The sequence below is a fragment of the Lytechinus variegatus genome, chromosome 2 (assembly GCF_018143015.1).
Source record: "Lytechinus variegatus isolate NC3 chromosome 2, Lvar_3.0, whole genome shotgun sequence".
NCBI lineage: Eukaryota > Metazoa > Echinodermata > Echinoidea > Temnopleuroida > Toxopneustidae > Lytechinus > Lytechinus variegatus.
Genome location: NC_054741.1, coordinates 36,709,879 through 36,725,910, shown reverse-complemented (window position 1 = coordinate 36,725,910; position 16,032 = coordinate 36,709,879). Strand labels below are relative to the sequence as shown.

At 33.8% G+C, this 16,032-nt stretch overlaps 1 protein-coding gene across 1 annotated transcript in view; it reads right to left on the bottom strand.

The window, feature by feature from the left end:
- Nucleotides 1–8,318: 8,318 nt before the first annotated feature.
- Nucleotides 8,319–16,032, bottom strand: part of LOC121407997 (sodium/hydrogen exchanger 8-like) — a 36,538-nt gene continuing 28,824 nt past the window's right edge. The window contains exons 12-15 of the mRNA XM_041599288.1: nucleotides 13,386–13,528; nucleotides 12,720–12,779; nucleotides 11,809–11,952; nucleotides 8,319–10,789 (exon numbers count right to left, since the gene is read on the bottom strand). Of these exons, the coding sequence (XP_041455222.1) occupies nucleotides 10,679–10,789; nucleotides 11,809–11,952; nucleotides 12,720–12,779; nucleotides 13,386–13,528 (458 nt within the window). The 3' untranslated portion in view covers nucleotides 8,319–10,678. The remainder of the gene's footprint in view (nucleotides 10,790–11,808; nucleotides 11,953–12,719; nucleotides 12,780–13,385; nucleotides 13,529–16,032) is intronic.

The window sequence follows — 16,032 nt, the reverse complement described above, 5'->3', positions numbered from 1 at the left end:
TTCTTCAATAATATTCAACCCCCGTTTTTTTTTTGTTTCCATAGTGAGAGAGTTTGTTCATAATGGACATCGATTTTTTTTTTAAGAAAGACACTGGTTGTGTCGTTTCTATGGCTTGAAGGCGAACACATTGCCAAAAAAGGAATGTTACTGTTTTTATTATAAGCCAAGGCTTTGAAATTTTTCTTCATCCTTTTTCCCTCTTCTCGTTCATTTGGCTGTTCGGATGTTTTTTTTTTCTTTTCTTTTCTGGAATACTTCTTTTTCTGGAACGACGATAGGCGGCCTCTGGTGTGAAGTGTGATTGTTATTTTTAAGTCAGGGTTAAACTTACACCTCAGGAACAATAAAGTGCCTAGTTGCCTTGGAGATCGAAAGGGGTGACAAATTAATATTTTTATTGCATTGTCATGGTTACCCTCTATTGGTAACTATTGTTTATGGTTATCGCTTCTTATATTAGTAATGTAAATTTCACGAGGCAGGATGCTGCGCTATGAGGGTTTGACTTGATTAGGCTACATTGGTTTTATACTGTAGATTTAGATTTTGAATTTAAAAAAATGTTGGGATCAATGTGAATAAAGTGTTTGAACTTCATTTCATATCGCAGTTAGAGTTTGTAATATCGGTGAAGATACATGCTTTCTAGCATTGTAGCTTACAATCATGTGCCTTTCCTCCATAATTTATTCATTATCAAAATGTGTTTGAAGTAGACCTTACATTTGATTGACAATTTTGTTGAAAAGTACAAAGAAAAGAAAATTGATGATAACACTACTATCACAATCTGGGGTAATTATAAAATGTTAATTTAAGAAACAAGCATGATTGTGGAAGAATGAGAAACGAAATTATTGTTACCTTGTCAAGGAATTGAAATTAAAATTATATATCAATAAGAAAGAAAGAAAGAAAACTGTTATCTTGATACTGTGTCTATGACTTTTGTTAAATAAGATGTGTATGTAAAATGAATCATTTTATTGATGAAAATAAATGCATTAGTTACAGGTGAAAGAAAAAAAATGGCAGGTAGCTCCGAATAAGCACTCAAATTTTGCTAGTTCTCACTGTCATCACCTGACATTGCATCTATCATGTACGTAGACCTACCTACATAGCTGTCATTAATCATCGCTGCATTTACCCGTGTTTAACGAACGGGCTAGTTTTTTTTATTGCATTACATCAAAATAAACTTTGATAGACATAATTTGCAAAATGTTACTCTTTACAAGTGGAAATTAACTTAGATTTGTTCTCTGCTCGATAACTTTTCAGATAAGAAATCAAATTACAACTTGTTAAGGGGTTTTGGAGAAAAAGGTGAAAAGGTAAGAAAGAGAGGAAGGAAATGAACGTCTTGAAGAAAAATATGGAAAATAAAGTTGAAGGTCGAATAACTCTGCTTTACGCGTGCGATTAAGGGGGGGGGGGGGTAATAATATATAATAATAATAACATATAGCGCTTTATACATCGGAACGACGTATCTAAGCGCTTAAGCGCTTTACAAATACATTATTACCCCAGTCATCGGATTCAATCAGTCATTCCCGCACAAAATGTGTGCACATTTTCCACTCCCTGGGGAGTATTCCAGTCAGTCGCGGTGATGTGCAGACAGTAGTAGACAAGCTAGAAAGACTTTTGACATCCTAAGGGGTACCGGGAATGGTCGTTTTGCCCCGCCCCATCAAAATAAACTGGAGCCGCCCTGCTGGTTTATGAAATATAAATAATGGTAAAAATTAAAATAAAGCGTCTTGTTCTCAACACCGTTGACCGCAAGAATGAAGAGACAAAATCGGACAAAGAAGAAATAATTGTGATACATAAATGAAGTGTGAAACTGCCTCAAGAGTTAATTCTAATAAATATTTTAACAAGTTCATATGCAATTTTCTTTAACAATCACTATAGAAAATATTGAATTGATAAATTGTTCATTTGCCTGAGAAATAAAGACCGATTTGAAGGTCATTCTTGTGACATTGTGACATCACAATGAGTGCGGTCGCTTTTTTCTGCCAATAACACAACTGATCATTGATTATTTAAGGGTAAATTAGGGTGTTGTGATGAAAACTTTTCTAACACCATAATGGATATTTAATGTTACAAAATTTAGTTAAAACATTTTCTTTTGATAAAAAAGAGAATATTTGAGTTGAAAAAAATTACAACAATGATTGAAATTGCATCATTAGGTGATATCATAATTCCAGAGTTTCAGATTATTTGCTGTGATTAATAAAATGAAAGCTAAAATCAGGTTCATTGCCAAGTTTCTAGGTGTATCATAATTTATGGCCTATCAGTCGAAACTTATATGTAATAAAAGAGAGATTTCATCCATTTTGGCACCCTGTTCTGTGTGTTTTGGTACTGAGGCCTTTACAAAGAATGTATTGCAAAATGCCAATGCGGGAGAGGTAAAAATTCCATTCCTATTCAGATTCATGTATAGATTTTCCATTCATTTTTATATTTGATAAATATCCTTTTCAGGACAGTTGCTCCAATGGCATACATGTACATTAATATGAGCTAAATAACATAAGTCATATAATATCATCCTTAACATAATATAATCCCTATAGTATTCCAAACCCCTTATATCAATCCCATACATTACATCTTTAACAGAAAGTACAGCAGGGGTAATTTTCTAGGAGCAAACATCATATCACCGCTAAAATATAGGATTTCTGTTTGTTTGTTGTGTTTAGTTTGATATCATCACTACATCATTGCATCCTGTATCATTCTTGTATCTTACGGAATGTTTGTAAAGCTGGTAACAAGCAAATTTCCATACAGCTGACCTAAAATGAAAATCAAAAGAATCATTTCACACTTTCTTCATAATCTAAGGCCGTGTTTATGCTTCCATTTTTCAGGCCAGAATCAGCGTTTTCATATAGGCCTACGTGATTAGTCCAAAACACGGTTGCGTCCATGCTTACTTTCATTATGGAAGCATAAACACACCCTAAGTCCCATATCACCACTATGTATGCTTAACTCATAAAAAAGCTGAACAATAATAATCACAACAATCTCAGAAAGCAAACAAAGTGTAAAGTATATGTTTAAATTTATTTCATCTTGAACAACATAGTGCATTTTTCACGTTTGTTATTGAAGTATATACACTTAGTACCACATCGTTTTCGTACATTTTATTACCTCCAAAAATGAGGGGTATTATATACTAGTATTTGACCAGCAAACATTGATTGCACAATGCACAGTAAATCCAAGGAGCTTTCCATTTTTTGCCTCCATGGTAAAATGAACATCAGCAGTGCAGCCTTTCACAAAATCATCAGAACCATAGCATTTCCCAGTATCTCGTCAGATTGTGTATCAAATTTCAATAATTGAATTCTTTAATGTTTAGTGAAACCATACCTTGGACGTAATCCAGAACAAGGCCATTGTCATTTCACAGTCTTCAAATGCTGGTCTTTTTTTTGTTTCAAAACCATTTTTCATGCTTTGAAAAAAAAGAGAAAAATGAAAATGGCAACTTTCACTTACATCAGTAATGGGCAATATAATCCATGCTACAGGTCAAATCATCCCATAAATAGGACCCTAGCTGGATCAATTCATTCAAATAAAACATGTTTGGACAAATCATCATATTATTTGAATACAAAATTTGAAAGAAAAAAATAAGGCATTCAAAATTCTTGCCTCGTTTCATGAAAGAATCTGATTGCATATCATTGAGCTGATGACATTGTGAGCAAGTCCTGAAGCTTCTTATTTTCCCATTATAATTTCTTCCCTCTATGACGATACCTTACAAACATGATATAATGTTGTATATTACATCACAAGTCAAAACATGTATTGAAGCATAAAACTGAGTAACCAAGATTTAGACAAATAATAGTAGAGGTGAAATAAACAATATTGTTTTGAAACTTGAGTGTGGATAGCGCTTTAAAACAGTGCCATACTGTATCTAAATATAATGGTTTTTATATTCTCTTACTTCATGTACTTTTTTATCATAGAGATATACAAATGAAATACATACAATAAATAACTATGATCAAAGAATTAATATAATTCAATCTGAAAGGAAAAAAAAACAGATGTACAAACAAGAATGTTCATAAATAATAATAACCAATATTAGCGATACCATAACAAGAACCAAGGACAACAAAAAATAGATAAACATCCAAATAACACTTATGTTTATGATAAAAAAACAAACATTGTTCATGGTAATGATGGTACAGATAATAGGTTAATAATAAAAATGATAAAGGTATATTACCCAGGGAAGCCACTTCAGTTCTGAAAACTGTTCTCCCAGCGGGTCCTACTATTATTATTATTATAATTATGATAAAATGCTTAAGCTGGGTTGCCTAGGCGCTCAAGAATTTTCAAGGAATTTCTTCCTACCGGGTACCCATTAACCTCACCTGGGTTGAGTGGCGTGATGATAGACCATGTGAAAATTAGACCAACTACTTGTAGATCAAGAGAATATAAAGCAGATTATTAGCATGATTGATGGAAGTGAATCCCCCCCGGCTAAAAAAAATTTATGTTAAGATATAGCTTGTAACTGATATATCAAAGTGTACACATTGGATAAATTACAAAAAATACTTAGCTTTGTGTTATTAATGGCTATCAAAATATGACTTCCTATTGTAAAGTACTTCAAAATTTGAACAGAATAGAATTCATGGCATACATGTAATATTTGGCAAATATAGAAAAAGATAGTTACACTTTACTCTCTTTCCTACTAAACTGAAAGGCTTTCAAGATATTTTTCTCCATGCTTCGCCAGTGTGTATTTGACGATTACACAGAAGGCATATGCTGCAAGCTGAGCTAAGTGATGGGTCTCGTCCCGTTGGAATACCACACCTCTGTTTCAAAGACACCAGAGTTTGCCAGCATTGACCCCAACTTTCCACAGCTGGAAACTCTCAGCTACATTTTCCTAAGTGTTAATTCATAAACATGTAAGTGTTAACTTAAGAAAATGTAATATTCATAAGTGTTAATGTAGGATATGTAGCTGAGAGCTGCCAACCGTGGACAGCTACAGTTAATGTAGGTACCAAGACGGCCAGAGTCACATAGAATGCTCAACTGGTAGATAAAAGAGCTAGGACCTGATTAAGCACAAACCTCATATCTCTGTATGAAGGGCTCTAGAGACGGCTCCTCTAAAGTAGGACTCTGCAGCCACTCTAGAAAATTTAATACATTGCGCTACACCGTCGCCTCTTAAGATAATTGGATGTTGACAACAATAATCTAAACATTTTAAGAAATGACAAAAACATAACTGACTTGAATTTCAATGAGGTAATATACTGAAGTACATTTTTGTTCATATTCTTGAACCTGATATTCCACTTAACTCATCTGCCAAAAAAAAGAGAAGGAAGAGGTGCGGAAAAGAATGGGTGGTATTAAAAGGGAAGTTCACCCTGACAAAAAGTTTATTGTAAAAATAGCAGAAAAAAAAATGAAAAATATTGTCGAAGGTTTGAGAAAAATTCATCAAATAATTAAAAAGTTATTAGAATTTCAATTATTTGATTTGTGACGTCATATGCGAGCAGCATTCCTACATAGCGAATGGTAAAAAATCAATGAAAGGTCATTTTCTCAGAAAATTGAAAATAGTTTTCTCTGTACCTTTTGTATATCAAGAGACAAATTATTTCACACTCGATCATGAATAGAAAACAAAATTAAGTCATCAGGAACCATACAAACTTTGAAATTCATGCATTTTATATTAAATAACACACGGGGCAGCTGCTCGTTTATGACGTCACAAATCCAAAACTTTGAACTCTAATAACTTTCTTACTCTTTTAACGGATTTTCCTCAAACCTTCACCAATATTTTTTTACTATTTTTTCTGCTATTTTTACAACAAAGTTTTCTTCAGGGTGAACTTCCCCTTAAAATGATATCCAGGGGTGGCAATCGGTGGGTGGGTGAGGTGAAGCACCAGGGTTGACAAATATAAAATCATAGTTACACATATATTCAAACTAACTTTAGATGTAAAACTCAGATTTTTCTCCTCACCACTACAAAGAGGGCCCCTTGGCCCATTCTGTAATATTCAATATTTATTCATAGCTGCTATTGTTCCTTATATTCTTAAGATATCTTGCCAAATCTGGAGTCATGAACTAGTTGCATGTCCAGTGAGATACATACATGTACCCCCTTTACTGCTACTTACTTCTACATGTACCTTCTTTGATTTAACAATAATTATGGTCATCACTTTCATGCAATAACTGTATCAAAAATCATCCAAGCTTTTCTTAACACACATGCAATTAAAATTCAACAACAATTTAATATTGATTTTTAGAGTATATAATATTTTTTTTTCTTTATCAAAACTTTTCCTCAGCTGATTTATACCAAATTGCTTGCATTGACAATTCACGTAACTTATAATATAATCTAATGGTGGCTTTATGTACAGTATTTGTTTGCAGCCATTATGTAAACATGTGTTTCGATTCACTGTATGTTTAATATGGTATTGAGATGTTTATTTACTTGAAGTTGTGAACAAAACAAATTTCCGAATTGGATTAATAAAGACAAACTTTGAAATGTTCAAACTGGACACAAAGATGGACTTTCCTGACATACATGAAAGAATAACAAATGAGTAAAATGTGACAGAAAAAAAAGTAGAAGCAATAGTACTATACATTCCCAAAATAACTCTTAAAAAACCATGAACTTAAAAATACATGTTATGAATTATCCCTTTCTTATGAAAAAAAAAAGAAAAAATAAGATTCATGTTAAAAACTATAAAAGAAATTAATTCTACTGCAGCAATATATCAAAATCTCACAAATACAATAATGATCAAAACACTCCTTCAAAGAGTAATAGTACAATAACTGGTGAATCCATTTTGGTTGGTGTTCTAAATACATGTATCATTACATTTAACCTAGGTGAAGTGAGATTTTTCATTGAGTGTCTGGAGACAACATATTCACCAACTTAAGCTATTGCTTAAAAACAATCATAATATTGTGCATCTCGGACAGTAATTCTGGATAGATGGCATCATATTGTCGTTTGGAAAGTAAAAGAGCACTACGACAATATCGAGTGCAAAAAATATCAGTTTAAATTGCCTTTTCTGTGGTGTCTATATTCATGTGGATTTCTGAGTGAAATAAGGGCACACTCAAAATTGCCCTTCCTTTATGCAGAAATTGGCATTTGGCGGCAATTATTTACCCTTTCTTTATTATCAAATTTTTATCAACACTATCATAAAAAAAAAAGTGAACAAGTGGAATGCCTCTGGCCATCTCACCTGCATCACGCGATTCAACATAGCAGCAGTGCTGACTTTGAAAACTACTATAACTCACACAAGATGTTCAGTGATACTTGGTTACTCTTATTTCCACGTTTTATGAATTAGACCAATACACTTACAGAGATAGGATGGTAATTCAACAAATATCCCCAATGCGGCCAAAGTTCATTGATCTCACATGACCTTTGACCTTGATCATGTGACCTGAAACTTGCACAGGATATCCAGTGATACTTGATTACTCTTATGTCCAAGTTTCAAAAGTCAGATCAATAAACTTGCAAAGTTATGATGGTAATTCAACAAATACCCCCAATTCGGCCAAAGTTCATTGACCCTAAATGACCTTTGACCTTGATCATGTGACCTGAAACTTGCACAGGATGTTCAGTGATACTTGATTACTATTATGTCCAAGTTTCATGAATCAGACCCAAAATTTTTTAAAGTTTTGATTGTAATTCAACAGATACCCCCAAATCGGCCAAAGTTCATTGACCCTAAATGACCTTTGACCTTGGTCATGTGACGTGAAACTCATGCAGGATATTTGGTGATACTTGATTAACCTTATGTCCAAGTTTAATGAACTAGGTCCATATATTTTCTAAGTTATGATCACATTTCAAAAACTTAACCTCAGGTTAAGATTTTGATGTTGATTCCCCCAACATGGTCTAAGTTCATTGACCCTAAATGACCTTTGACCTTGGTCATGTGACATGAAACTCTAATAGGATCTTCAGTAATACTTGATTAACCTTATGGCCAAGTTTCATGAACTAGGCCCATATACTTTCTAAGTTTAAGATTTGATGTTGACACCGCAGCCGCCGCCGTCGGAAAAGCGGCGCCTATAGTCTCACTCTGCTATGCAGGTGAGACAAAAACTTTTTTTTTTACATGTCCTTGCCGAATTCTGATTTAAATACTTTTTTCATTGTTAATATTTTAATAAATAAAGTGAAACAGAGAATGTTCAGAAGCGTGGACTTAATTGTTTCCCCTCTGGGCCCAGTAGCACTCAATACTTACATTGAGCTGACTTACATTGAGTGAGGGAGACAAGCAACCAAGCTTGACTTTGGGGCACTTTTACATTTTCTAAAGTGAAATTGAAGGATTTCGTGAACAGTTTTTTTCAGTAAAAAATTGAAGTTTTCAAAATTTCTGGGGGGGGCATCTGCCCCCCCCCCTCCCTGCTGTGTACGGCCAATCGGCCATGCAAGCAAATGTTCAAATCAAGTGTGTTACAGATTCCGAGTTAACTTATGAGGTACCATGAATGCATTAATTTCAAGGAAGACTCTTCATTAAAATCTTCACGATGCTCTTTATAGTTCAGCATCATTCTAAATCATACAAATTAACTTTATTTCATAATCAAATAGAGAAGGTAGCACTCAATACGTAAGTATTGAGCTGACTTACATTGAGTGAGGTAGACGAGCAACCAAGCTTGACTTTGGGGCACTTTTGCATTTTCTGAAGTGAAATTGAAGGATTTCATTAGCAGTTTTTTACAATAAAAAATGTAAGTTTTTATAATGGGGGGGGGGCAACTGCCCATGTTGCATCCCCCCTCCCCGCTGTGTATGGCCATGCAAGCATACATTCAAATCAACTCTATTATCTATTGCCCAATTTTGTTTTGTGTTACAGACCACAAGATAACGTATGAGGTACCATGAATGCATTAATTTCAAGGAAGACTCTTCATTAAAATCTTCACGGTGCTCTTTATACTTAAGCATCATTTTAAATCATATAATTACAATAACAGAAAATACCAGATGAACCATCAAACTTGGAAAAAAAAATCACAAAAAATAATTGGTAAAGTACTCTTAATCTTAGTACAATTTTTTACAACTGCATAAGTTTCTCATACCCTGCAAACAAATATATTTTCTTAAATGGCAACAAAATAACACATCAAATATGAATATATTATAGAAATGTTACACAACTGAAAATGTAATATATAGTACAGGCTTCACATAATAGCAAAGGAAACTGCATTGCACCACATTTATAAGTATTCTTACTCTTTATCTTTTAAAAAAACTTGAATTCTATGAATACATTTTTTTTAGATTGTATACACCATAAATACCTATTAAAATTAAACAATCACAGAAAAGAGTTTATTGAAATGAAAACGATCACACACGCGCAAATGAAATCAAGACGGATAAAAGAGAGTACTTGAAGAAGATCCACTCAGCTAATAGTGTAAGAGCCTATGGGAGCTGAATGTGCAACATGCCTACCATCCAAAATTTACCATAGCAGGGACATATATATTCAAGCAACAGGGCCCTGATGAGCTAAAATGCAACAAAACCTTGCAAGTCAAAGCACAAAGACGTCTTTGTCGAGGGTAGGGAATCGGTCCAGTAGTTTCGTCCAACATTTCAGAAGTGAAAATTGCAAATATGTCACTTGTCCAGAGTCACAGACAAGACTGCCGTTTTGATTAATTTTGCATTTTGTGGGATTCATTCCGTGTCACTGTGCAAAAAAGTCCCTATTAACATCTATGAAAAACTCACAGTACCACTTTCCAATTTTAAATACTCTGTTGCACATTCAAACTAAGGGAAGTACACATGTGTACTTTGCACTTTTCAAGAGTTTAATTGCCTGTGACCTTTTTTTAACCCAGATGATAAAAATTATAATGGTCATTCAAGATTTATAAAGTGCATGTATCTGCATCTTATGCAACTCAAGACAATCATTATGATCCTGATAGATATTTCTCTTATAATCTCGGCATTCCCTCCTTGAATCTCTGAAGTTGTAGACTATTTTTAATTCTCAGTCATTTGATGGTATGTGTTGTAGTGTTTCTATCAAAGTTCATTGTTTTATTTTGCTCTGTACTGCATCTCCAAAATTCTTCTCAATGCAAGATGCTTTCATCACTACTCCGAATAATTCCTGCCAGTTTTCAACCAAAAAATAACTGACTAAAATGAATAAATAATCTAATGACTTGTACTAGTTGAAAAATAACCACCACAGATATTTACAGAGCTCTGTCTGGCATAGCAGCAAAAGTTTTCTATACACTTGCACTGTAACTGTGGAATGCAATCATTTGAACCAGCCAGTCATCTGTAGGGTATTTGGCTGAATGCCTTTGTGGAGTTATCTATGATTGATGCGACCTTTTACCTTCCTGGATGATGCAATTCCTCTTCAAACATGAGCTTATGATCTCTTTGAAACGTTTCATGTTCAAGATATTCACACTCTCCGACAGCACTGTCTTCTGTCATCATCCCATTTCTTCAGTTGCCGAGCAGTTCCGTTTCATCTTCCGTATCCGAGGCAGGGCCACGCACCTCGGAGTACCATCGGTTGGCCAGCTGCCGCATCTGGTAACGCCCATCGGTGATTTCCTGTGAGAAGAATTTCAGAGCAAAAATTGTTAATATTTTCATTACAATCAGTGATCGAAGGCGAAGGCGAAGGCATCATTTTTAGAACTGCTATTACAGGGACTGTGAGTTTAGCATGAAGTATCTCTATTAAAGTAGTAACCATATTGCAAACAGTTCATGAAAAAAAGACACAACTAACAAGTACAAATGATTGCAACTTTTTGTACTTGGTTTGCCACTGAATTTAATACAGCTTCTGTGTAAAATTAATTGCAGTATATATTTTCTCTTTATAGACATTATGCATGTGATATCGTAATCTCATAGCGCCCTCCCTCAGAGGATATAGGAATATGTGTAAACAGAGTTGTCAGAGATGTACCAGCTGCAGATCACCAACACATGCAAGGAAATGGCTTCAGCCTCTAAGGTTGCAGCACCATGACATCGATGCATAAGTTCTATAAAGGGCCACAGATCAGAAAGGGGATAAAACCACTTCCACATTTAAGCATTACTGTCCATTAATGGCAAACCAAAAGAGACTGTAAAAAGTGATTGTATTTCTTCATGTAACAGGGCCCTGATCTATGTTGCAATGTTGAGTGACCTATTATTTGCTCCTGTAGGAACTATTAAACTGATCATTTCACTCTGTTCTGATTTTAATAAGTTCATCTTTTTGATTCTTAGAAATTGGTTAAACACAAGGCTTATAGTGTAAACATACCAGCCCAAACGTTTCAAAGTATCATTCCTCCATGAATTATTTTAAAACTTTGGAGATGTTATCGGAAGCTATTTGAGAAAACTGGACACAAGCTAAATGCCTCTCAAAGATGGATTTCAAAATCAGGCTAATAATTTGCTACGAGTCTAAATCATACTTTTTCATCATATATTGTGGTGTGTTTCAGGTTATTTTTTTAGGACAAATACAAGCACTCAAGCATGTTTCATCTTAGTTTGAGATTTTTCAAAAAATTAGCCGATTACAGAGTGTAATGATCCCTCTAAAATTTCTACATCTACCCTACCTTATTTGTGAGTCTTCTGGTGAAGAAAGGTGTTAAGTACTTGGTGTCCCATCTCAGAAAGCCTTTAAGACCTGGTCTTATGTAGTTCACTTCATATTCTTCTTCCGTTAATTCAGAGAGATGCTCAGCATCCAATGCACTGCCCTAATGGGAGAAAAAAAAACAGGGATTTCAAGATAATATATACTTCTGAAAGAGACAGGTTTTATTTCTACATGGAAAGTCACATATATAAAATCAGGCAGGGCATTCAAAGCAATAATAATGATAATGAACTATTCCAAATGTCCCTATCTGTGTAGGTAATATTCAGTGTGATCATATGTCAGCTGATAGTTCATGTTTTCATAAAGTTAGATTGATGTCACTGAACCAACATCTAGATCTGTGATGATATGGTGGCTATTATCCTTGATTTTTTTTCCAAGACTAAAAACAACTCAAGGCCAGTTTTCACCTTCTTTTCTAGGTAGCAATTTCTGGAATAAAGTACCGGTTGAAATAAAATTGAAGAAATCAAGAAAAAGTTTTAGGAATTGTCTAAAAAGTTATTTGTTTTCATAAATTCACACCATCAACATGTAAGTCTACAGTAGATAATAAATACAACTAAGATACTTCAAAAAATGTTGATGACAACCCTTTACAAGGAATATATTGCAATTTAAATTTTTGTTTTGTTTTTCAATCTTAGATGTGCATTTGTATTATTTGTGCGGCCAGGCTCGATTAGCACTTGTGCTATTTTCTGTCCCATTTACCATGGTACTTTTATACATGTATGTGCAACTGTTATGCAATTTGTCTCGTAACCTGTAAACACATGAATATTGTTGGTAAATAAATAAATCAAATCAAATCTTGAAGAATTCTTTTTCATGAAACCATTGCAGGGACTATCATATACTTACCATCTCTTCTGTTTTGCTGAGTGAGATTTCCTTCTTTGATTTACTTTCTGCTCCAATACACTAGAAATTAAATATAATGGATATAACAAATTTAGATCGTCCAAGAAGTGTTTAACTGTCTAACCGAATTGTGTTTCAAACCTACTATGCCTGCAGGCACGGTTCTGGGCAGAGGAAGCAGGTCATCATTTGACACATTACATGATGATGATGATAATGATGATGATTATAATAGTAATAATAACAATAACATTAATAATAATAATAATAATAATAATAGTAATAACAATAACAATAATATCAATACAAACATACTTATCAAGCATATCACTGCCAAATACATCCCTATGTGCTCTTTGAAGAAAGAAAAATACAAGGAAAAGAGAGAAAAGGGCTGGCAAAAAGTTCCTCAAGCAAAAAAGTGTAAAGAAATTGATACCAATGAAATGTAAAGAAAATTTATATACAATTGACATGTAACTTTATAAATTTTATATTACAAAGCAAAATATTCTGACACAAATGTTGAACTCTGTTTGCACTAAATCTCTGTAATTTACACAGATCCCTTTTCCAACTAAAATGATGGTTTGAATTACATGACAAAACCCATTGTTTAAAACTGATATCCCCATCAGTTAAATAAATAAATAAATACACATTTACCTTTAAGAGTGGGAGAGTTGATCCTCCCAAACCTAGGACTGTGAACAAGACAATGACCAGAGTAGTCGTGACGAGAACATGTCTTGTATCATTGCCAAACTCTAAGTGCATGCTCAGAGCATAGGCAATAGCCCCTCTTAAACCTGTGTGAAAACAAAACAAAAATTTGTTTTAATTATTCTGCCAACAAATACATATGTTCATTATCATTTATCTTCCTATAAAGGCATTGTGGTCTTAGGGTCTAATGAATAAACAATTGTATTTGACCCGAAGTGAAAATTTGAGATGTTAACCCTAAAAGGATTGGGCTATTTGAGATGTATCGAGGATTGGGGGGGGCCGTGATCTCGGCCGCCGTTCGCGCGATCGTGCCGAAATTTGACAGGCACATTCTTTACCACATAACCTACAAGCTAGTATAAAATAAAAATTCTGAAAATAATTATTTTTCAATTATTATGAATAAAATATGCAAATTTATTCACTGAAAACATTATTTGCATATTTAACACCCTATTTCACTTCAAATTTTCTTCTTTTTCTGCAGAAGTCATTTTTGTAATCTAATTTAAAGGTTTCTTCAAAGAAATATTGCGAAAGCCAATTTTTTCCTTATATATTTCTTCGTTTATAGTATTTCTTGTGCATTTCTTTGTTTTTTCATCTTTTGTTTTTCATTGTTTTTTCAATGGAAATTATTACAGACCATTTAACAACTAATCTAAACCCTAAATTAATTAAGCTGACCAGCTAGAACATAAAATATTCACCCTTTTATGAATTTCATCTCCCATAGACTTTGTACACAAAGGATAAGAATGGGCCATTTTTGGCATGACATTGCTTCATAAATCATGTGACGTCGCGATGTCGCAAAATTGATCTCAAATTTGCGCGAGACTTTAAAGAAAAAGTCATAAAATTTTGCAGCGCTATCTTTTTGCGTTTCAGAACTATCGCATGAAGCGTAGGGGGGGGGGGGGCGATCATGGCCCCCCAGTCCTTTTAGGGTTGAACTGTACATCAACCAGAACTGCCTTCTTAATATCTTACATTGTTGAGATCTCTACTTAAATAGTAATGTCAGTCGTAGTAACAGTCTCAAAATGAGTTCATACAGAATCCAATAAAATGACCACCCAGAATATGTATGTATAAATACAAAATATTTTCAAAATGACCCTCAAAAAAATGTGTAATTGTTGAGAAATGAGCAAAATAAACATGGAATTCCATCAAATGTCTGGTATTTTCCCAAGCAATATTAATACACTGTCCCACATTTATGCCCTTCTGTGTTGGTGACCATGAGTGTTGTCAGTTTTTAGTTAATATTTTGTGATTTCACAAAAATAGGTTAATGTACCAGATCTCAATCTGAGATAATATGGTGGCAGTTAATCCTAATTTTAAAGACTTTCTCATGAAATAATTGTTTGCTGCAACTACTTTATTTTACCTTAGAAATTTACATTCTTCACAAATCTTTTTTTAGAATGACTCATTTCTTTGAAATGATATCTCTATAAACGATCACTATGAGGAAAATTGTATTAAAGAGAAATTCCAGTAGTTGCAGTAAACACTGATTTCATGAGAAAGTCTGTAAAACCAGGCTTAATTGTCAGTATATCATCAAGGATCTAGATCTGGTAAAGTTACATAAGCTGAACTTTGTGAAATCTTGAAATCTATGCTGAAAAATGTTCACACTGAAGATCACCAACACAGATAGGCACACGTGGGACAGTGTATTATTATTGCTGGAATAAAGACCCGACGGAAGTGACCGAATATGCGCTTATTTTGCTTATTTCTCAGCAATTAAACAATTTCTTCCAGAATCCTTTGGCACACATTTTTTATTCATACAAACAGACACTTGGATGGTCATTATATTAGATTCTGTAAAAAGTCATTTTGAGATCGTTACCAATACTGGAATTTATCTTTAAACACTTGTGCTTCTCTTTTCCTTCCTACTTAGTAATAAGGTGACGATTCTTTTTTTTTTCGAAAGTGAAAATGGTTAGTAATGATAATTAAGACATTCATTTGCTCGTCTCTTGCATGTATAACTCTCTAAGATTTCATGGTTAGGATCAAATTTAGCACAGCATATCCATGAATATGTACGTCAGACCCCATATATGTTGGACCTTCATGAAATTTTCTGTCTCTGATTTCTGGTTCTTTTGACAGTCTGTAATGCTCTCAAATGACCATGACTTGGTCAGTTTATGAAGTGAAGTAAAATGGGGGTCGGATGTACAAAAAGGTTATTTTACGAATTGCCCTTCAGCAAAATTAATTATCTGTAGCTATATTAGATCAGTTTTTAATCTATCATCCGATGATAATAATTATCTCTATTTTTCCTTTTGAAATTTATGCAAAAGAAATTAATGATAATAATAATGGTAGCGCGATAGCTCAGTCAGTAGAATTTGGTTTGTATACCAGTGACCCGGGTTCGATTCCCAATTGGAGGACCTTAAGCCGTCTTGAAAACATCACCATTTACCATAATGATAATACTATGCACATATCTACCATGTTAGGATGCTATCTTAAAAGAAAAATATACAAATCCTTTTTTTTATTCAAATGTGGTCAATTTCCTTAGATAACAGTGATTATACCA